Here is a 23684-nt window from a genome sequence, read left to right on the forward strand (position 1 = left end):
TTAAAGGGGAAGCACACAAATCAAAAAAAAATTTAAACCGAGTGAAAAATGTCATAATTTATCATTTGTAAATTTTTCAACAAGAAAACATTTATCATATTTATACGTACACAAACCCTTAACTGTCTAGATATTGTTCATATACATTTGGTCACGTAGTGTATGTTACTTTGACATCAATTTCTTGGTAAAGCATCTCCTCCCACATTATGTGAATACAGCAAGACTCGGAAAGGCCTACGTTTCGAAGTGGAACTGCCGTTTTCCCAACAATACGATAAGAAGCTGTCGTCAGCCTCATTTACAGTCGATAAGAGGGGAAGGGAAACGTCTTTCTCCTTCTCTAAACCAGCAATGTTCCAGTGTCAGGGTAAGAGGTCCGGAATGGAGCTGTGGACTGCCTGGAATCTGTCACCTCTGATCCGGACCAGGAATTTCTGCTGAGGCCATTCAGCTCTCACACATTTGAGACATAACGGCCGGAGATGTTAACAGTCCACCTCTTCCTCTCCACTGTTTTCCTTCTGTGTAATCAAAAGAGGTTTTGAGTAGCCATTACTAAAGAGGAAGGTCATCTGTCAGTAAGTCATTGTTTCAGAGGGTCGTGACTGTTAAGGTTTGTTGTGAAGCAGGAAGATGCCGATATATAGAAATCAAACATTTACAAACTTTCAGCTCAAGGGTCATAGCTGCACTTGTACTTAGTTTACATAATGTAGTTGTGCGTGAAACTACAGCTCAGAAACCTCTAAAACCAAAAAGATGAAAAAAAAGATGAATGCTTAAGAAGATACGTCAAATCACAGAGAAATAGTAGGTCCGGCTAATGTGCATTAAAAATAGACGTACTGTAAATAAAGCCATGTTTTGCCAACTCTCTGATGGAACACTGACAATAGATAATTACTAATAAACATTTACATGTTTCTATTGTCTTTTTTTGATTTTGTTAAACCTTGGACTTTTAATTTCTCAGCTCATGTCTGAACCACAATTGCACCAGCAGACCTCATCAGTCATTAGGTTCCCATTCAAGGTCTGTTTGCTTATTTTTCAGTGAGATCAAATTTGAGATATACTGCAATTTATTTTGGGTTTGTATATTTGATTGCTTGTTTAGGACTTGTATGTACTTTTGGAAGTGATGGTATTAGGCATGGGCCGATTACCGGCTTCAAGGTATACCGAGGTTTTAAACAGTCAAGGTTTCAAAACCACTGAAATATTCTGTGATACCGTCTCCAAGGTATGAGCTGTGTTTATACAAAATTAATTAAATCATTAAGTCATGTGATTGATTTGATGTTTACATTTAATATACATTACAAAAATATTATATATTTTTTGAAAGCATATTATAATATAAAGGCTTTATTTTTACCTGGCATTTAAAAAATAACACATTTTAGTGTTGCAATGGCAAAACCGTAACACCGTGAAACCGTGGTATTTTTGCTAAAGGTTATCATACCGCCAGAATCTTATACCGGCCCATGCCTAGATGGTATCAACATTACAGAGCTTCTGGTTGATTTGAGATGGATCACGGCTTGTCACTATGTTTTTCTCTTGGGTGTGTATGTTTATAACGCTCCGACGCTTTGTCAGTTATAGTATTAAAAGGTGTGGCTGTTCATTCATGGATGAACATATAATTGTGTACTTTTTATATAAGCAGAGGTTGCTTAAATTAAGTCAGTCTTGTCGAACAACAGCATAGAAGAGTCACACAACATAAACACGGCTGTGTGGAGCAAAATTGGCTAAATGTATTCTTGTGGCAAAGAACCCATTCTGCATTATTCCTACCATTTTTAGCACGAAACAGGAAAATAGTCCGAGCCCTGACCAGTGGGGTAACCAAAGGGGTGGCGCTTGCTCATAAACAGCATTAAAATAGCTTTAGGGAAAGTACATCGGTGGTGCAGAAACCAAGGCTCGCCCCCCATAAGATTTGTCTGAAGATTAGAGTTGGGAATGAAAAAAACATACTTTAGCAGAATGAAACAATGATTCATGAACATCTGCATTCTGTGCTGATGCAGTCAGACCTAAAATTGTCAACAAATCTCAGACAAAACATCTTTGTATTTGTTTTTACTTGTGTCTTGCAGCTCATGTGTAGCGTGATCAATTTTGTCTGATACACAATTTTATGAATTCAGTTACTGTGCATTCACACTGTGGCCAGTTGCATAAACCTTTAAGACTAGTCTTAAAAGTTAGTCATGAATTTTTTCTTCAAGACTGATCATAACTGTTTTAAGTATGTTACATAGAAAGGTAGATTGGTCTAATTTAAATCCAAATACTAAGACTGATGTGCCCTAACTAATTGCTAGTTAGTCAGAATTAGGGCTGGGCAAAACATTTTTTTTCCGATTAATCGTTTTTAAAAACGTGATCGATTAAAAATCGATTCTCAAAGAGCAGAATCGATTTTTTTCCCCATATTTATTTCTGCAAACATTGAACGGATGTATGGAAGCATTTTAGATTTTGCAAGCAAGATGTGTTGTGGCTTTTTTTGCAAACATTGAACGGACGTATGGAAGTAGGGATGTCCCGATCCGATCACATGATCGGAAATCGGCCCCGATCACGTGGTTTCAGACTCGATCGGAATCGGACGTTACCTCCCGATCAGGACTCGGATACATATGCAGGGTTTAAAATCCATTAAGTTCTCGCGCTGCTCCGCGCCAGTGTACGCGCTGCGCTGGTGCGTGTGAACTGAAGAGAATAGGCTTGTTCGACTTCATCCGGCTGCTGGTTCTTGTGGTGCTGCATGACGTCAAAGTTCCGCGAGAACGATTTAAAAGCAAACTCTTCCGTATGATTTCGCGGATCACTCTCGCGGTAGTTTGACGTCACCCGGCTGTCGATTGTTGCGGCGCCGCATGAAGTCGAACAAGCCTATTGACGTGCTTTCATTCATAGGCTTCACACTCGTGCGTGCAAGGAACCCACGACAAAACCGCGTTTTTACCGCTCATTTAAACGACGCGTTGATCGTTATTGTCAACATGTGCTCAGACGCAGTTCCGCGTCTCACTCAGAACCTCAAGAACGCGCATTCGCGCAGGATCATTTCACATTACTGTAAAGATGAGAGAGAGAGAGAGAGAGAGAAAGAGAAGTAAGAATGGTGCCCATGTCGAAAAAACTTAATAGAAGTCTAGAAACAAAGTATTAAAGTATGTATAGCCATGTCACTCATCTCATTACAAAATGTTAACTAGATAACTGGATACAACTGATTGTATAGTTGTATAGATAAAATAATGTATTTTGATTATACAAATGAATCACGACCTAACTATAGGTATTTTATAACTAACTGCTGACCAGCTTAGGGAATCTCTATGGCTAATTTATAAGATATATTGCTGAATCAGTATGTTGTTTTTCTTGTTAATTGAGTCTTTTTGGGTAGCCTATCTTATGCCTAGAATGAGTCAAGGAGGTTAAGTCTTATAACTTCATTCAAAGTTTGATCAATTGTGCATAATGAAATGTGCACCAAATGCATATAGGGTGTCAGACTCATAGATTTGCATTATTTAAAGTTCAGGTTTTAAAGTTTGGGTCAACATGTGGCACAGCTTTAAAACTGAAACTTATAAAATCCTATCAGAGATACAAAATGTCATTGAAACACACCCAGTGGCTTTGCTGTCATCAGGATTAAACATGTTACCCCCCTGACATAAGGAACATCCTGGACTGGTTCTGTTTTTTCGCTCTTCTTTATTCTTTTTTTTTTTAATGTATTATAGAAGTATCGGATCGGGACTCCGTATCGGCAGATACTCAAAATCAAATGACTCGGACTCGGACTCGAGGGCAAAAAAACCTGATCGCGACATCCCTATATGGAAGCATTTTAGATTTCGCAAGCAAGTGTTGTGGCTTTTAATTTCTTTTTATTAATTACCCACTTGTAAACTGCTGTTCACTGTTTTTTTTTTATTAATATTGTATTTGTATTAAATCTATATTCATTGAGTTGAATCGAGAATCGAGTATAAAAACCTACCTGAGAACCGGAATCGGAATTTAACCGAGAATCGAAATAGAACCGACTTGATAGCTTGTGAATCGAAATCGAATCGTTCCGGAACATCTGAATCGATACCCAGCCCTAGTCAGAATCATTCTTAAGGCGCAGTCTTAATGTCATGGCTATGTTTATGCAATCGGCCACTGATGGCGGCAAAATGTGATATTGGTATGTAGTTGGCCAATTTAAATTTTTTGAGTTTACTCACTTCATTGGTGCATGAAATTGTAGTCATTCGAGACATTCACACATAAATTTGTGGTATGGGAGGGGCTTATATAGCTCAAATTGAGTAAATTTATCAGATTGTTCAACCTTCTCACTCACTTTCTTCCAAACAAGATCCTTTTAATTCCTGTATTAAAGTACGAAGATTTCTCGTGTAGTGATGATGATTATCCTCCGTTTGTTGTTTTGTTTTTTCTGCCTTCGCTCGCTTCCTGTAATCAAGTCACTGCTAGAGCAAGCTCCTGATTGGTTAACGTTGCGTGAAAATCAGCCAAAGTTCAGATTTTTCAACTCTGCAATGTTCAATTCACGCTTACTGTGCCGCAGGATGCCTATTCGAATCTTTGAATTGGCTTAACATGTAAATCACTCGCGCTTGCCGTCTCTTCCGCGTCTAGTGTAGAGCCCGACCGATTTAAGGTTTTGCCGATTTTATCGGCCGATATAAGCTTGTCCGAAATATATCTGTATTGGCGTATATGCCGCAGATATGCAGCCAATATGAACGTTTCATACAGAACACAATAAATGCTTTTTAATGATGCAAGTACTTGTTTGTCCAGCAAAGTGCGCCCTATTGGTTGTTAATGGCGACCCAGGTCACTCACTGTAGTGACACTTCATTTCAGGCCTCTCAGTTCAGGTGGCGACAATCACGAAGTGTCTTTTACAAAATTTTTACACTTGGTAAAAATGACGCGCTTAAGACGTGCTTTGGTTGATTGCATTATAAGTGGACAAGAGAGACGCGTTCCCGTATACATTTGGTGTTTTTAATCCTTCTCTTTTGTCGACTTGCAAGTTATTAAAACGCAAACAGGAGAAATGACGCTAGACGGAGAAATGACACGTTTAAACTACACGCAGTCGTGCACTTATATAACAGTATATGAGATTACGGCTGCTTGTGTTGTTACTGAACATGCTGAATTACTGAACAGAGCAATTGATTTAATAAGCTCGCGCAACTTTACACCCTCGCTAAATAAAAGCGGCAGAGAGAAGACGCGATTAGACTTTTATAAAACTAAGTTTGCACCGAACACTGTGGGTTCGTGTTATAAAAACATTGTGCAATACATTAAACATTAGCCTACATCTAGGGATGCAACGATTATAGATTTTGATGGTACGGTTATAGTCTGATAAATAATCACGGTTGTACGGTTATTACGGTTATTATGGACTCATTTATTTTACAACATTAATGTAAAAAATCACATGGATAAATTTTTGAACAATTGCTAAATTCTTTTGTATTTTCAGTTTGTGTGTTTTTTGTCCAATTCTTGGACAAATGATAATAATAATAACCTAGCAGGCTTTGACTTAAACAGTATAGGTGCCTTTTGAAACCTGTAGGCTATTCATTTTAATGATCTTTCGAATAAATGTAATTTTATATTTGGACTGAATAAATGTATATTATGCATTACGCATGCACACACACACACCGATGCACGAACAACCGAGAGACGTGTCACGCGCACATATACTTTTGAACGCGGAGCTTTGTGATACAGTGCGCTAACGAGCATGTCGCACGCCGCACGCGCCTCTTGGTGGTTCGTGGATCTGGTTTGTGTGTGCGTGCGTGAAACAAAAACACGCGGTGTAGCGGAGGCTTTACGGTTACTTAACCGTGACATTTTGAAACGCGGTTAATACTGAAACCGGTTAATCGCTGCATCCCTACCTACATCAGTATGTTGTCAGACAAGCATTGTCTTCTTAGCAGTGAGTTGATAACTAATTTGTGAAGTACACAACTTACTGTAAAGCTCATAAACAATAACTTCATAAAACAATATAACGTTATTCTCGTCAAACTGCAAATGATGCAAGTTTTATATATTTTGTTCTGTTTGTGTTTTAAAGTTATTTATAATAAGTCAAGTTAACTGTTTAGTGCACTGATATCAGACTCATTTTGGATGATAAAGTTTATTGTTAACTTCTTGCCTATCGTACATATGTTTGTCACGTCAATTTAAGTGTTTGATTGCCACATTTGTGAGTGATCATTGCATTGCGTTGTACTTATTTATATATACACTCTAAAAAAACAAACGGTGCTATATAGCACCAAAACAATTGCTTTGGATCGTAACGATAGAAGAACCATTTTAGTGCCATATAGCACCGGTGAAGCACCAGTGAAGCACCAGTGAAGCACCAGTGAAGCACCAGTGTAGAACCATATAGGGGCCATATAGCACCACATATGGTTCTACATAGCACTATATGGTTCTACACAGGTGCTTCACTGGTGCTTCACTGGTGCTTCACTGGTTCTTCACCGGTGCTATATGGCACTAAAAATGGTTCTTCTATCGTTACGATCCAAAGCAACTGTTTTGGTGCTATATAGCACCGTTTGTTTTTTAGAGTGTAGTTTATACTGTTTATGAATATAGTGTATTATATGTACAGTAGCCTACTGTGGTAAAATATACTGTAGTATATGTGTACTTTACTATAATATACACATAAAGAATATGGGGCGATATATCGTTATCTGTCTTTTTTAACTCCCTAATATTTGTATCGGCATCGGCTTGAAAAAACGCATATCGGTCGGGCTCTAGTCTAGTGTGAACGCACCATTAGGCATAAATCAGCTTCCTTAAAAATATTACAAGAACCAAACTCCGTAGAACCATATTTCCTTACAATCCCCATCCCCAATGAAGGGTCTTTGCTTTGCTTAAAAGCTTCCTATTAAGTCTGGAAGGTAACTATGCTGTATTGAGATGCTGTCAATAAACCGCTATTGTGAGTTAAAGTGGGTCACTTCAAAGAGTTTTTTTGGTTTGGTCAGTCAGCGCTGTGACAGCTTCATAATAAAAATAGGGGGCGGGTCGTTGCCGTGACCCCTCATCGTAGGTGTATCCAGTGTCTGTGTTCTAGTCCCTATTTTGTCCCAATGCCCCCAGTGTCTCGAACTTTGACCTTTCCAAACCTGGAATACAAACATGGGTTCACCTTTAGAGGTTTCTCTGATGCTTTTGTGGTCTGGTTCAATTGTTCTTTCATCAGACTTAAGGGTGCCAGAAATATGATGTGATGATCTCAGTGTTTGAGCTTGTTGATTGAATAATCCCCTGATGACGGTTCAATATATTTTATTTAATATTTATTATATTTAATGGGTTATTATTTGATATTTTTTATTTATTTGCCATGTATAACACTCCGTATTCATGTACAAATGTGGCACAGAATATTTCTTTTAAAGAACCAACTATTATGTTGCTAAAAACAAGGTTATTTTGTGTATTTGGTGTAATACAATGTGTTCGCATGACTTACGGTAAAAAAAACCATTTTCCATATTTTCACATTATTTTCCATATATCGTACAATATTGTTTCTCCTCTGTGCTCTGCCTCTCTAAAACGCTCATCGCTTTGAAAGGCGCAGTGTGCTCCGATTGTCCAGCTATCCAGTGTGTTGTGATTGGCCGAATACTTTAAGCTTCTGGTGGAAGTACTCCTTACCATATTTGAAATATCCCAATGCAATACTGACCGGAGTTAATGTCATCTATACTATCTTATCGATACAAGCCAAATCTGGCCCAGGAAGTAAACTGTTGCCTACAATACTTGCGTTTATTGTAGTCCAAGAAAGGAGATTTCAGTTGTAGACGATTACTCGAGTCATCGAACACTTTGGGATTTATCGTTAACGTGTCCTATACACACATACAAGACACACCAAAGGAAATGTAAAATCATGAATCAAATAATAGTGGCTCTTTAAACAGTGGCTAAAATTACCTTGCTAGCTCACAGATTCTGGGACACTGCCCAGATAGCATGCAACCATTGAAACAATGTTAAAAATCGTTGTTTTGTCAATGTTAATACCATTGAATCAATATCACGTTTGCACCCTCCATTACTATTGAAAAAATATTGAAATTTCAACAAATCACCATTACCGTGATCAGTGATTGCTTTAGTTGGGCCCTTTACTCTTGTGTTTTAATTTTAAGTTTTCTTTGCCTGTTGAAGCAGTGTTTTAAAATGTATCTGCTATTGCAAAGTAATCAAAGATCTAATGTTATCAAGCAGTTTAATTATTGTAGATATACCTAAATAATATTAGTAAAATACAGTTAAAGATGTGTAAGAACTGGACATTACAGTACTAGATGGAGACATTGTCAGATCTGTTATTTTGAGGATTATAAAAACACATTTAAAAAGTTAAACTACTGATTCGATCTCTGACATCATGAATCGGTCTATGAATCTCATCAATGGTGACGATCAACAAAAGAAAGCTTCATGCTGCAATGCATGATCATTTTATCTGAATTTGTTTGACGATTGTCACCATTGTCGAGATGTGTAGGATGAGTAATGATATCTGAATGTGTCAGCATTTTTTCTGTTTGTCTGGTCACAGTGGATTTACAAACCAGAACAAGTATAATGGTCAAAAATGGATCAACATAATCTTATAAAGTTTCTTAATTTTATATCATCTTGACATCTTCACAAAAACCAATCAGTTTCAACTTAACTTTGAAACGTATCTTTCTTTTCCAATGCACATGCGTTTCTACATGAACATATACAAACACCAAAAAATAAAATAAATATTTAACTTAGTGAATGTCAAGAGTCAATGACCCAACTAAAGCAAACACTGATCCCAATAATGGTGATTTGTTGAAATTTCAATATTTTTTCAATATTAACGGAGGGTGCAAACCTGATATTGATTCAATGCAGTTAACATTGACAAATCAACTGTTTTTAACATTGTTTCAATGGTTTGCATGCTATCTGGGTGTCCATGTGTTGCAATGACAAAATTGTATTTCTCACGGGCTAAAGATCAAAGATTGTAAAAACTGTAGAGTGCTCTTTCATTGTCCAACCTCCTGCCAGTTTAACACCCCTTGAGCTGGTCGGTTAGGTCAAACAGAGGTTAGAGGTTAATGAAGTGTTTTTCTGTGGTTGTTCCCAGGAAGAGACTCTGTTATTTAGTCCTATATCCTTGTAAGCTTTAAGGAATCTCTCAGGTTCTTTAGACTGATTCATCTGTCTGGATCCCTTCCTCCCTCATGGGAAAATCTGAATTTAGGCAGGTTTAACCTGTAGGATATAGACCATTGATTTCACATACTTAAATGTTGGTAGTGTGACCACCCAAACTGCAGGATATTGTTGTAGGTTTAGTCCATGTCAGTGTGTGCGTGGGAGCAAACTGGTAATGTAGAGGTTAATTGGGTCTGTTCCTGTTTTCTCATCTGAGCCCACTATAATCCTACAGGTTTATATAGAAACATGCCACAGTGTCTGATCAATGACAGCCATGTACAGTATGTATTGTGTGTTACACTTTAAACTTGTAATTATAAGAAGATAAACTATGGAGGACCAAAACTGCAGAACTGAAAAATAAATAAATTGAAGAATAATCACTGAAATGAAATGTGGCTTAAATCACTTTGTGAATTACAATTTTTTTATTGTTTATGAATCATTGAAAGCTGATTTTCTGTGCTCTCTCTCTCTCTCTCTCTCTCTCTCTCTCTCTCTCTCTCTGTTGTAGAGTTACTGGGCTCCACCAAGAGGCTGAACATCAACTATCAAGATGCAGATGGGTAAGTCATTGTTCTGTGGTCAGTGTGTTAATACAGTCAATGTATGTTTGCTTTAGTAAAATTATTTGTGCCATTAAGAAGATGAAGAACTTCCCAGTTTGGGATTTCTTTCTGATCTACTCAAAGAGCTTGTGCAGTGTCTGCATGCCATTGTTGTCTTTGGCTCAACATATGTGGCGTTTTTTGGGATTTATTTTCTCTGTAAAGCTACTTTGGAAAATTGCTAAACAAATGCATTGAATTGTTGTGGATGAATCTTAGAAAAGCATATCTGTACTTAAAGGAATAGTTCACTTTAAAATGAAAATTCTGTCATCATTTACTCATCCTCATGTTGTTCTAAACCTGTATGAATTTCTTTTTTCTGATGAACAAAAAAAAGATATTTTGAGAAATGATGGTAAACACAGAGCAGTTAAGTGACCATAGACTTTCAAACTATTCCTTTAATGTCGCTATAAAGTTGGATATTAACCCCCTGGGGTCTAAGGGGTTTTTAGGGCCCTGGGGAAGTTTTGACATGCACTGACATTTGTGCTTTTTCAGTTGCTTAAAAACATATTAATGGCAAAAGTCTCATAACACTGTGTTCATCACAAACTGGGCTACAATATCATATAATCAACATGTATGTACATGTTTGTATTTTTGAGAGAAAAAATGTTTATGCGTGGTTTTTGAAAAAGCGAAATTTTTAAGTCACTGATACAAGTCCACAAACTAATTCTAAGCATGTTTTCCCAAGACTTTTCAAAACAGGATCTAGTAGTCTCAAGTTTTTTCTTCAAAATGATCTGAAAATCATTCGGCCTACTCATTCACATAAAGCAATATATTGATTTACAATTTCTAAGACACTTTTGCTTGGGAAAGGCTGTATGCGTGGAGGCGGGAAAGCTCCTGAATAATCAGTGATTGACAGCTGAGAGACAAAAGAGTTGAATAATGAGCCACATAATGAGCCTTGTGGGGATGTTCAACAGGAATGTAACTTTATTTGTAGTAAAACCATGATAAGGTTTACTTTTCAATATTATGTAAATACACACACAAACACTCACACATTATATATATATATATATATATATATATATATTTCTATTGACATATTTTCTATTAATTTCACAAGTATAAGTTACCTTTTAAAAACCATAGCCTAATCATGGTAAAGGTACTGTTTGGCCATCGTAAAGTGAACACAGGGTTTGTGTTTGGTTGGCCAGCGAGAGGTTTACTTTTTTGCAGTAAAAATCTCAAAAGAACAACTGCCTATCGTTGTCTGGACTCTTATTTGTGTTTTTGTAATCATTATAGTAGAAACACAACTAGGGACAAGCGTGATAAACTTATCAATGTTTGTTTACAGCCGCCGCCATTACCTCACGTGTTGATCATGAAAGCAGTGAATGTGTGCACATGCGAGTGATCTGTGTTTAATAAACTTGCTGTGGGGAGATATGTGCTTAGACGCAACTAAATAAGGATTGTACTGTTTGCAATTGCGTATTTTATAAGAATACCAAAAAGCGCGTCGAGTTTCCTGACTCGCGTGTTTGTGTATGTGCGTTCCCATCGCGTCAACTGTTTGACGGAAGACAAAGAAAACACTCGCGTCTGGAGATACTGAGACACATACGCAAGGAAATAAGGATTTATGTCATGTTTGGTGCAATCGGATGGAACAACAAGGAATGGAGAGACTGGATTGTGGATTGCGTATCCATTGACTGCAGGAGGCACGAGTCATGCATATGGATGTTTCTGCTCGTTCACTTCAATGGTGCGGGGGTGTGGCGATCTCTTCTCATTACAGATAATGAGGTAACTGGAGAAATACGGTACTTCTCCTCCTTCTCATACAGTTAACACCGAATGACAATATCTGTTTTCAATCTCACAACATTCTCTTTTTATTGGGAGTGGACAGAAAAAAACTAGACACTTTAACGTTTTAAATGATGTATAAATCATATCTGTATGTCAAAAATCAGCAGAGTCTCTTTGCGGAGTGATTGAAAAATAAAGAGTTTGCAGCCCGCGCCGCAGTCGACCCCAGAGTGTTAAATGTGTTCTGAGTTAACAAAAATGTTTATTTACCACCCAACCAAATTTAAATGATGGAAAAACGTGAAGTAAATAAATAAAATAAGTTATCAAAATATTGGAAAAATAAGCAGCATTCTCTGTTCTCAAGCGGTTGGGGCGTGTCCGCTGTCTGCGATGAAACCTTACAAATACCGCTACAACCTGAATGGATGCTCATGATTGTGTTAGGGGCGGGGCCATGTGCGGTGGCTCAAGTGTCATCAAGCCACCGTTTTAGGCCCGCCTACGAAATCCTGAAATGAGAAATTGTTACAAAACTTTTACGGTGTAACTCCACAGTTCAGTACTACACAGTTAACAGTCTTTGTGATGTGTTTCAGCAATACATTTCTAACATTTGTAATGTGTTTCGAAACAATTTTTAAGATTGACTTCACTGGGACTTTGAGGCCATTTAAGATGTAAAAAAAGCTAAAGGAAAAGTGCAAGGTTAGATGTAACTTGTACTTCAGGGGTTTTATGAGATTCATCCTTGTGCTGGTCATGGTCTTTCTCTGGTCGTGATCGTCTGGTGGTTGTGATCTTCAGGTACATTAGAGATGAAACATCACAGCCTCATCTTGTCACATGGGAGTGGGTCTGATCATGTACATACATGTTGATTTCCTGTGTGATTCAAATCATTGCCATTCTGCTTCTTTTGTAATAATGCTGACAGTAAAGGCACAACTTCTTAGGTGGTTGAATCACACATCCATGTTGTCATTGCAACATGCTGACATTGCCCTCTACACAGATCTCTAACCTTCCAGTCAACCCGAATCATTCAGACAAACCACTGACTCTGTAATTACATCCCTGCTTTCTGTACTCCTGAGACTTTTGATTTTATGTTCACATTTATTATAAGTTCTTCTTATTGTAATATTTTGATTGTGGTGGTTTTAAGAAGTTTAATTTTGGTGCACTAAAAATGATCTAATGTCTGATTTTCTTTTCTCTGTCATTTTATCTGTCCAACAATAAAAGTAACAGTTGCTTAAATATGTATATAATATCATATTGTACAGTAAGTTCACCATGTTTGGGTCCCGGTTCGTCACACGTAGATGGATAAAAAATACCTTAATAATATCTATATCTGTATATCTCTATATCTATAAATCTCTCTCTCTCTTTTTATATATATATATATATATATATATATATATATATATATATATATATATATATATATATATATATATATATATATAATGAAGGTATATATTTATTATTATTATTATTATTATTATTATTATTATTATTATATTAGGAAAAACACAAGGACAAGAAAACATCAGCTGTTTTTTTTAGGTGCAGCTCAGTACTAGCAAGGAAAATGCTCATCACCATGGCAACCCACTGCTGTTAGGTAGCTTACAGACCAAACCGTTTATGTCAATGGCCGGGATATGTTTGTTTTTATTGTATCCAACTTTTCAAAAAGCCAGCAGCTGGCTGGTTTTTCCCCGCTCAGTACTGAAAAATGTTCAACTTTGGGTGAAACGCTCAGCCCGTCAGTGTCACTTTTCACTTGGCTGTCCAATCACAGTGAAGGAGGGGCGGGAAGTATCATAACAACCAAAGCGAATAGCTGAATAAGCAGGCAAGCATCTACAGTCAGCATCCACCTGGCGCTTTCAAACGCATTTAGACGCTTTGGTGTGTACACCAAACTTTTAGTGTTTTTTTTAGTGGTAATGATTAAGTCTACAATAATCGTTTCTTACATCTTAAATAAATAAATAGGCAAATTAATTCATATAATTATTAAAACAAACAGTACAATTGTGATTACACGTTGGTGTACCACGCTGTCATACCGGTATTATAATTCTTTAATTATCTTGCGTCGATCACATATTGTGGGTTTTGTCTGTGACAGAGAGGATGTCTTTTATTTGATATTCAACTGCAGCAAACCCATTGATCTGCCATCTAACATTGTATTGTGCAAAACCAACACAAAACAAATGTAAACATTAGCCTAATATTAGTTTACACACACAGGCTTATTGCCTTGTTACTTATAGTGGCTGACTTACTATCTGTTCAAAACAAGCTACCAAACAGGTTAGTAACCATATAATCGCTAAAATATATATATATATATATATATATATATATATATATATATATATATATATATATATATATATATAATATTTACAATACACAACACATTTTTAAAATTTTGTGGGGGCAACCAGTAGGTGGGGGGACATGTCCCCCCTGTCCCGCCCAGGATTTACAGCCCTGCAAGTATGCTTTTAGAGGGGTTTCGCAATAGCACATTTGTTGCGCACTTGTGTGTGATTGACATGATAGTTAAGTTTGTTTGGATAATGTGAACAATGTTTTTCAAACTCAAGTGCGCACCCACAAACTACATCCATGTCCGCCAAAAAACGTTGTATGGAGTGCGATTCTTGTGGACTGCTGTGCGGTTGGCTGCTGATATTAAATTGTTGAAGGAAACCAATATTTTATGTTGCTTTTGTGTCTTTTTTAATTAGTTGTTTCTTACTTGGTTTTCTTTCAATTGCACTTTCGTATAAATTGTTCTCCCTTGGATGACCTGAATTAATCTTAGTTGTAAAATGGCGTTTGCCCAACTTTGTAAACTATGCACAGTATGTGCTATTAGCATTAAAATTTGTGTTTATATTAGCGTCTGAATCCTTTTAGCTACATGTTACCTGTGTCTCATGTTAAACTGAAGTATTGCTGCTCCCACAGTCCATTAAAACATGCTGTGTCAACACTATGCTTGAGATAAGAAGGGCCTCTCATGGGGCTATAAAACGCTATTGACCTCATATATTACAGTTGAGACATTAGTGACTTTTATATGCTTGTTTTTGACTCTACCCCCACTTCTCTGTCATATAAAAGAAAAGGGGACGGCCACTTGAGGGGTCAGAGATGGGCATGTGTGGATAAGGACCGTAACGAATTAGATAGGAGTGTTTACAAAGCACCAAACAGCCATTATTCGGTCTGGATGGGAAAGCCAGAAAGAAAACAAGCAATGATGGATAGAGATTTATGGGAGATGTTGTGTGGCTGGAGTGAAGAAACCTCTGGAAATATTCTGGACTCTCTTGGGTTAGACCTGCGGACAGATTTGAATGAAGATCACAAGAGCAGTCCACTCCTCTAAACAAGATGCGTCGGCCATGTTGTTTTAATCTGTTTTGTGAAGTTGTCTTGGTATCTACTGGGTTTGGTTACATAATATTTCTAGCCAATAAAACCTTCTGACAAAAGTTGAAAGCAGGATAAGAGGAGATGTAGGCAAGCTTATTCACAATGTGTGTAATACGATCATGCAGAGACCTGTATCATGTGTTAAAGTACATAGACTCACCCATGTGTGGGCAGAGGCTTCAGGGTATATGGGAGAATCTTGCACAATTTGTTAAAGGCACAATATGTAAGATTTTTGCATTTTAGTATTCAAAAACATGTGTGGCTACATTATCTCAAATGTTTTCAATGTTTCAGCGTGCCCCTGTTCATAGGGTCGCTTGTCAATGGTGTGCTGTCTGTTTAATCTTCATATTCTGCTTTTGCTGGCATAAAAACCATAGGTGTGTTTGACTTCATGTGGTACTGTGCAGACCGATCGGCATGACATCAAAGTATCACGATAGTGATTTAAAAGCAGTAATCTTATGATCGTTTCATGCCATATCGATCAACCTGTGTGGTGCCGCATGCGATAGTAGTAGTTCGCATGTGGATGTACCGTATTTTCCGGACTATAAGTCACACTTTTTTTCATAGTTTGGCTGGTCCTGCGACTTATAGTCAGGTGCGACTTGTATGTCAAAATTTATTCATACTGACCTTAAAACTTTAAAAACACTAAACGATGATACAGAGGCCATTTCTCAATCTGAAGGCTGCAACCTCCGGAGGTCGCATTTCTAAGCTGCTTACGTAATAAAGACTGTCTTATTTCAGAATATTAACAATTATGAAGTTTACTATTATTCTTAGTTAACCGTAAATTGTTGTAATATGTTTATGACTTGCGAATGTTTTGCTCAGTTAAGATAAACCAGGCTCAATGACGTATGCATCATGCATATGCGACCTCCGGAGGCTGCAGCCTTCGGATTGAAAAACGGCCGGAGATAAACTTATTTTCTTGCCTTTTTCTTAACCAATATTGTTGCATTGTTACTCTCTCCGTCGACACCAGTATTTTCTGCAGTGGTGTTCGTTTTTCCTCTGATTTTTGTGAAAATTCCCGCTCCAAATCCACCATGTAAACCGACTGTGTTAAGATTTGCCACTTTGTTTTACGTCATGCAAGTGACAGCCAAACATCGCAAAAGAGAAGAATAGAGGAGAAAAACGATCGGGTCAGATCGGTGAATGAATAACATTTGGTTTTACACTGTGTGGGTGTAAGCAAGTTTGACTGACATAACATCTGCATTTAAATACAGGGAAATATTATACATGCAAGAGAAGCGCCGTCATTTACAAAGAGGATCGCATGTATGTATGAATCGAGATTGTTAATCTTTTTGCGATCAGCAGATTCAATGTCTGTTCTTGGGCTTGTATTTTGTGAAATAATTTCATAAATAAATGCGACTTATTGTCCAGTGCGACTTGTATATGTTTTTTTCCTCTTCATGATGCATTTTTTGACTGATGCGACTTATACTACAGAGCGACTTATAGTCCGGAAAATACGGTACGCAGAATGCTGTAGTAATGTCTTGCAAGCCACATTGTTGGCTTACATTTTAATGTAACGGTTATAAAACTTTATTTCATCATGTAATCCATGAACATGATTGGTGAGTCTTCCTATCAATATTGAAAGTGAAGTCTAAAACTCCCATCATTTCACGCTTTTTTTACAGCGCCATCAAGCTATGCCACAACAACATTTAGCAGCAAAAATTATATATTGTATCTTTTTAGTATCTACGTTTCACACAAAAATCCAAAGAATATTATTAAATATTTTATTTTTGTTTAAATATTTATTTTTGTAAAATTTTATTTCTTGGAATATAATAAATATGAGGTGTATGTTGATGACCAGTATTTGCTGTTCACAACAGTCTGGATTTGAAAGCTAAAACATTTTTATGATTTTTAACAATAATGTATAAACCTTTAAAGACTGTTTAAATTGCTGTGTGCTTCTGTTAAAGCCACCATTCTCCATTATTTCAGTGTCTTTATAAATGAAAAATCTTTAATTACATACTGTTTAGGGATGCACGATATATCGGCCGACATATCGTTATCGGCCGATAACTGCTTATTTTTAATATTATCGGTAATCGGTCTGATAGCAAAATTAGGCCGATAAATGAAAGCCGATAAATGATGGATTATTTCGGTTTGTTGAACCACTTCACTTGCTCATTGCTGGCCATGTGGAGTTTTGATTGGTGCTTTCTGTGACATAGCACGAAGATGTCACGTGCTGCGGGCTTAAGAAGAGTATGCTAGTCTAGCGCAAAAACAAGATGTCCGCGGTCTGGGAGTTTTTCATTGTGAAATTAATATGAATATTTATCGGCATATATATATCTATATCTATATATATATATCTATATCTATATCTATATCTATATATATCTATATCTATATATCTATATATCTATCTATCTATCTATCTATCTATCTATCTATCTATCTATCTATCTATCTATCTATCTATCTCTCTATATATATATATATATATATATATATATATATATATATATATATATATATATATATCGGTTATCGGCCCCCAAATATAAAGAGTTATCGGTTATCGGTATCGGCCAAATTTTCCATATTGGTGCATCCCTAATACTGTTTAAATGTAATATATTTACATTAAGTTTTACTTTCTACAAATACATTGTTACTGTTAGGGTCTTGTTCTTGCATACATCTTATGATGATACCAGCTTGAATCATCTTGAACTCTTGATTGTAATGTTTTTAAAACTTTTGCATGCCCAAGTCTGTTAGGCGAAGAGGAAAAGTGAGAAGGGGTTGGGGGTTCAGCAAATAACAGTGGTGTAACAGCGAAGGTTTTGCCTGCCTGTAAGACAAATTAGTATTTGAGCCGCATTTGACTTTCTGGGGAACTGTTGGGGGACGTTTCCATGGCAAACCTCCAGGAATGTATGTGAATGAATGGCCCGGCCGGTGTGAGAGGGACTCTTTGGAGCGCTGTCCTTTGTCCACTCGGGCCATGCTGCCAGGACACATCAAATCTATCTTGACATTCCGAGAAATGAAGGCGAGAGTGGACAGGGCTTGTAGCACATGCCCCCTTGCTGTGCTCTGGGAACTTTTCCGAATTGTGCATTTATGCGCTCAATATAGCTGCGGGCGGTCAGCGGACTGTCTGACCCGTTGTTGATATTTCCTGTAGTGCTAAACTTGTGCTTTTCTTCTGTATCTGGTGAATATGACATTATTTCAATATATTCAACAAATTGCAGTGCGTATTTTAAACAAAAGTGTACACGAGTGTATGCAAGGAAGTCTTCTGAAGCTTGTAGTAACTGATATATTACAAAAAAGAGAAATGGACTTGGTTGTATCCATAGGCAATTGAGTGGATCTTAAAAAGTGGGTGTTAGAATTTAGCAGGTGGTTTGAGAGAAGGGGTGAAAAGTACAATGAATTTATGATACCTGAAAAGGAGGCTGATGAGCAATTCCAGTATTATGGATGTGACTTTTAGTCACTTTTTTTAGTCCAAAATTAAAACATAATTTCCTAAGAACTGCATTTATTAATATATATTTTCCTAATCCCTTGATGATAGAGTTCAGGGGTCTCATTTATAAAGTGTTTGTACGCACTAAAAACTAGACACTTTAACATTTTAAATAAAGTATAAATCTAAATCTCTTTGCGCGGTGATTAAAAAATAAAAATTTGCGGCGCACGCGCCAGGGTCAACCACACTGGGTTAGAAGGGAGAAAAAACATTATGGATGTTACATTTTTTTATTCAGAATCTTTTATCAGAATTCTAGTTATACATTAACTAGCAGTTCAGCTTTTAATTGCGAAACTGAATGCAGTACACAGAAAAAGAAATGCAAAACTTTTTGATGCAGGCACTAGCAGCAAGGGCATTGTGACGATGTCGAGCCCCATATATGGTAAAGCTAACGACAGCGGAAACATGCATTTTCATCTCCCGTTATTTGTATTTACTCTTTTTCAAATAATTGAAAACTACCTCAAGCGAGCGTAAAAGCTTTTTTGTGAAATAAGTGTTTATTATTTGTAATTGGTGTTTTATCACTCGTTTCTGATGCAGTACTTGTGTGCATAAACTCAGGGTGATGGAAAACCAGCTACTGTTTCATGTACAAAAAACCCTGAATGTACAAATTATAATTATTTTGACAGCATTGTTCCCAACATAGCAACTTTTTTAGTGACTTTTAGCTAGATTTAGTGACTTTTAATACAGTGCCTTTTTACCAAAAACGCCTAGCTCTGAATCTAAATTCTTTTGGACAAACTTTAACTTCAAAGTAGATGGTACAGTAGTGTACATAGTTTAAATAAGTCTTTCTCAGTCACTATTTCATACTTGATATATTGGCTGTCTACAGAAATGAAAAGGTGAATGAGGAAAGCTTTAATGGACATTTGGCTGTATTGAAATACAGTTTGCCACAGTAGAGTAGGAAAGAAGCAAAACAGATGCTGACACTAAGACAGCATGCAAATACGACAGAATGACATCATGAATATGCTCATTAGCTTATGACATAATTCTACCACATATAGCGATTTTCAGGCAGCCTTTATACAGTATTTAAAACATTTGACAGCACTGGTTGACAGTGTTGTTTTTAACCTTAACTTGAACAGTGTATTTCAAATGGCAGGAGACAGCCAGCCAAGTGTCCTATCAGGCAGTGGCTGTACACACAGGATGAGTATAAAAAACAAAAAGGCAGTAAGATACATAGCATAGTTTCATGTGCAAAGACCAAAAATAAATCCCAGTTTCCTGCCAGAGTGGGCGTCCACCTCGGTTTCAGTCCGCAGAGGTGAAGACAGATCACAGGTTTCTGTGAGTATGGAAGAGGTCACTGCAAACACCCATCTCTCTTCACAAATCCCTTGTTTTTTCTTCGAGAGCTGTTAACACAAATGAAGGGGAGTGTGTGAAGTGATTCTGCTGTTAAGAGGAGAGAGAGCTTTTTCACAACACAGGTTTCTTTCAGCAATTTTAAGCCCATACAGGGCTGTCATGTCCTGTCTACAGCAGGTCAGTAAGATGTATGAAGACAGACGGCACAGAGGAATGATTGTGTCTCCTATCCTGGAGCCCCAAATCTTCTAACAAGCACCAGACGAAACCTGGAACCTTTTAAGCATTTTCTGCACAGAAATTGGAGGGAAATCTACAGATGTATTAGAAACACCACAGAGATTTACCTGAGAAACATCATAGATGCATGCCACATGCACCGCATTAAGTTAAACGTGCATTATGGGTCAAAAATAACCCACATGTACTGAATCTTTCTAAGGAATCATTAAGCTTAATCTAAAAAAGTTTCAAATCTGTGGGTGCATGTGGTTCATTTTAAATCACTGCCAGGGCCTGAACTCTGACCTCTCTGGGTCTGTTCACCCTTTACAAACACACATGTCTCAGTTCTTTGGCTCACGTCGTCCCTCTGAGATTGGGGAAAAGGTTATGCCTATTGTGCCACGCTGCCTCCAGCGCTCCCCATATCCTGTCTTAACCTGCCCTCTTGTTGTAGTGCCATGGAATGTTCTTTGTGCGGATGTTGTGTACAGCTGCAATGCCTATAATTAATTCAACCTACATAAATTTCCATTTATTGCCAATTGGTCAAGGCCGGGGGAATTTGAACAGTCTCATTGAAGAAATTAGTTCTAGGACAGTCAATATGTTGCAGGAAAATGTGTCTGTCCCATATGTATTTGTATATGACATAATGGTATATGTATACCATTAGCGATGTATAACCTGTGTTGGCCCAATATATTCAAAATGACCTTCATCAGTCAGGCGGCTTAACTTTTAAGTGTTTTTTCCATTTAGCATGAAAAACTGTGTATCCTGTGTGAGAGTTTGACACCAGTTTGTCATTTGTGGGTTAGGAAGACCCTGCAAAGTTAAGTGTTTGCTTCTGTCTCTGAGCTCATGGAAAATTCAACCTTTATCTTCACATTTATCTATTTGGGGAGATTTTTCAGTTATGATAGATGCAGTAGTCGGCTTTGAGGCAGGAAATGAACCGCTTCTGTCAGTACCCCATGGTTAAAACATCTGTTTTTAGAATTATATAATGTCTGGATAATATAATAGCTTTGCAAACTTGACAGCATAAGATGTTTCGCTTTAAGATGGGTGTGTATGTTGTGGATTCAAATACAAGATTAGGTAGCGTTTCCAGACTTATATTGCAGACATCTAGACATTTACTGTAAGACTTACCAGCAGCTTTTCTTTTCTAGTAGGCAACATTTTTAGGTATCAACACAGTTTAGATGCAAAGACTTTCAAATTATATCATTAATATCACATGTAGAAGGCAACCCCATAATGCATTGCGACATCTGTCATGATCAAGCGGTATATTGCATAGGCCGATATATCGGCCGGTATTTGGCCATTTTTATGATCAGCATCAGCCGATAAAGCTTTCCGCTTGGCCTATAGATTCTCCGGTTGGGTCACGTTAGCACATTAGCATTTTGATTTTAAAAAATAGTTTTTAACTTTATCTTTACTCAGGAAGAGGTTGTTGTACTTTCTTAAAGTAACGTCATGCAATTTATTTGTTGATTTAAGAAATTAAATACTGTTTTTGTCATTAATTCTACATGTTACCTGTATATATAATTTTTTATTGGATTAAAGAAACAGTAATTATTTACCTCATTTCATTTTTTTGATTTTTATTAAGAGAATACTGAATAAATATTATGCATAATAAATGTTAATTTAGTTTCACTAATTGTTTGTATGTTTCTCAGCTACTATAAATATATTGAAATATCATCCACACAGCTTTCTTAATATCGTCACCTACCATAAAAAAATCCTATTTCGGTCGACCACTAGACATTACCTTGGAGGATCAAAGAAGGAAGGAAATGTAAATAATATTTGAAAATATATTTTTTCACATCATTCAGTGCAAAAAAAAAATGTGTTTGGTCGATATTGAGTCGGTAGCTTAGCAACATTTTAATGCCACACTTTTATCAGAATTAGGGATGCACAGAATCCAGGATTCGGATTCGGACGAATAATGAGCTTTTTGGCGGGGTTCGGATTTGGCCGAACCTTAGATTTTTTCCACCGAACCCTAGGCTGGTGCTACGCTGGTCGACGTCATGCGGGCGTTGATTACGTGAAGGCGTTTACATGTGGACTGTTCGAATGAATTAGGCTGTGAGAATCTGAAAATGAAACTTGTAAGCAAAAAAAAGGAGGACATTCGTTCCCACACTCGCAACCTGTTAATTCAGAGCGTCTTGTTTTGTTTTTTTAAAGGAAACTCTCATTTCAGGTGTAAGGTTAGAGGTTTTACATTCATTTAATTATGATGCAGGATTAGGGGTGTCACGATTCTCCAAATCCTCGATTCGATTACATTTTCGATTCTAAGGTCACGATTCGATCCGATTCTCGATTTTTACATATTTTTTTGAAGACAAAAATGATATGCCATTATTTATTATTATTATTATAGTTTAACATTAACATGCACATTGCACAACTCGCATGAGAGTTTGTGTGCTTCACTTAACGCGAGAGCTTGTAGAGAGAGGATTCCTTTTTGTACGCACATGGATTTAATGCACATGGACTTAATGCGCGTGTCTTGGACTCATAACATCTGAAATAAATCCAGCATCATAAGCAGCTGCGCTTCTCTCTGTCTCACCTGCACGTGCACGCGCTCTCGCATCTGTCCGAAGTCTAAACATAAACTAAAGTAGTAATCCTTATGTATATGTTCAGTTTTATGCGTTTCATGCGAGCTGAGGCAAACTATCCCTTTTGTTTCAAATATAATCCGCTGCATCTTTGTGCCTCTCTCACTCTCGCGCTCGTGCAGAGAGCTGCGCTCTGTCCAAAGGCAGATCACTAGGTAGTAATCCTGTTTATGATATGCATTTCAAGGAGTTGTAGCATCCCTCGTGTTTAAAATATGATCGCGTTCCGCTGGACAGATGTTTTTAAAGGCATCTCTGAGAGTTTTTTTCCCTCTCTTGGCAAGCCGACCGGACGTGACATGGGGGCGTGGCAGCATCGACGATCCCATTTTTTAATTCGAAGTTCGAAGCTGTGACTTAATTTCGATCGATTTCGATTTAAAATCGAAATCGTGACACCCTTATGCAGGATATGTGTCTGATCTTTCGTAATATTTTTCTTAGCCTACTGTTATAAACGAAAACTAAACAGCCTACTATCCATGTTTATTAAGTAAATGTTCAATAACATTAATTTCAGTTAAGTCACCAAACATATTCTGATTTAAAAAAAGAAAAGAAAAACACCTTTCTTTGCATTGTTGCACTTTACTTCATTAATGCGTTTTACTGTGTTAATGGAATAAGGAAGCGAGTAGGATTCAGTATTCGGTATTCGGCCGAACCCAAAAAATCTGGATTCGGTGCATC

General features: G+C 37.1%; 1 protein-coding gene across 5 annotated transcripts in view; it reads left to right on the plus strand.

Moving 5' to 3' along the window:
• Positions 1 to 23684, plus strand: part of LOC135744767 (caskin-2) — an 81891-nt gene that overhangs the window by 27443 nt on the left and 30764 nt on the right. For all 5 annotated transcript variants that reach the window (XM_065263085.2, XM_065263086.2, XM_065263088.2 and 2 more), the window contains exon 3: positions 9863 to 9914. In XM_065263085.2, coding sequence (XP_065119157.1) covers positions 9863 to 9914 — 52 coding nt within the window. The remainder of the gene's footprint in view (positions 1 to 9862; positions 9915 to 23684) is intronic.

This window comes from Paramisgurnus dabryanus, chromosome 3 (genome assembly GCF_030506205.2).
Source record: "Paramisgurnus dabryanus chromosome 3, PD_genome_1.1, whole genome shotgun sequence".
Classification (NCBI taxonomy): Eukaryota; Metazoa; Chordata; class Actinopteri; order Cypriniformes; family Cobitidae; genus Paramisgurnus; species Paramisgurnus dabryanus.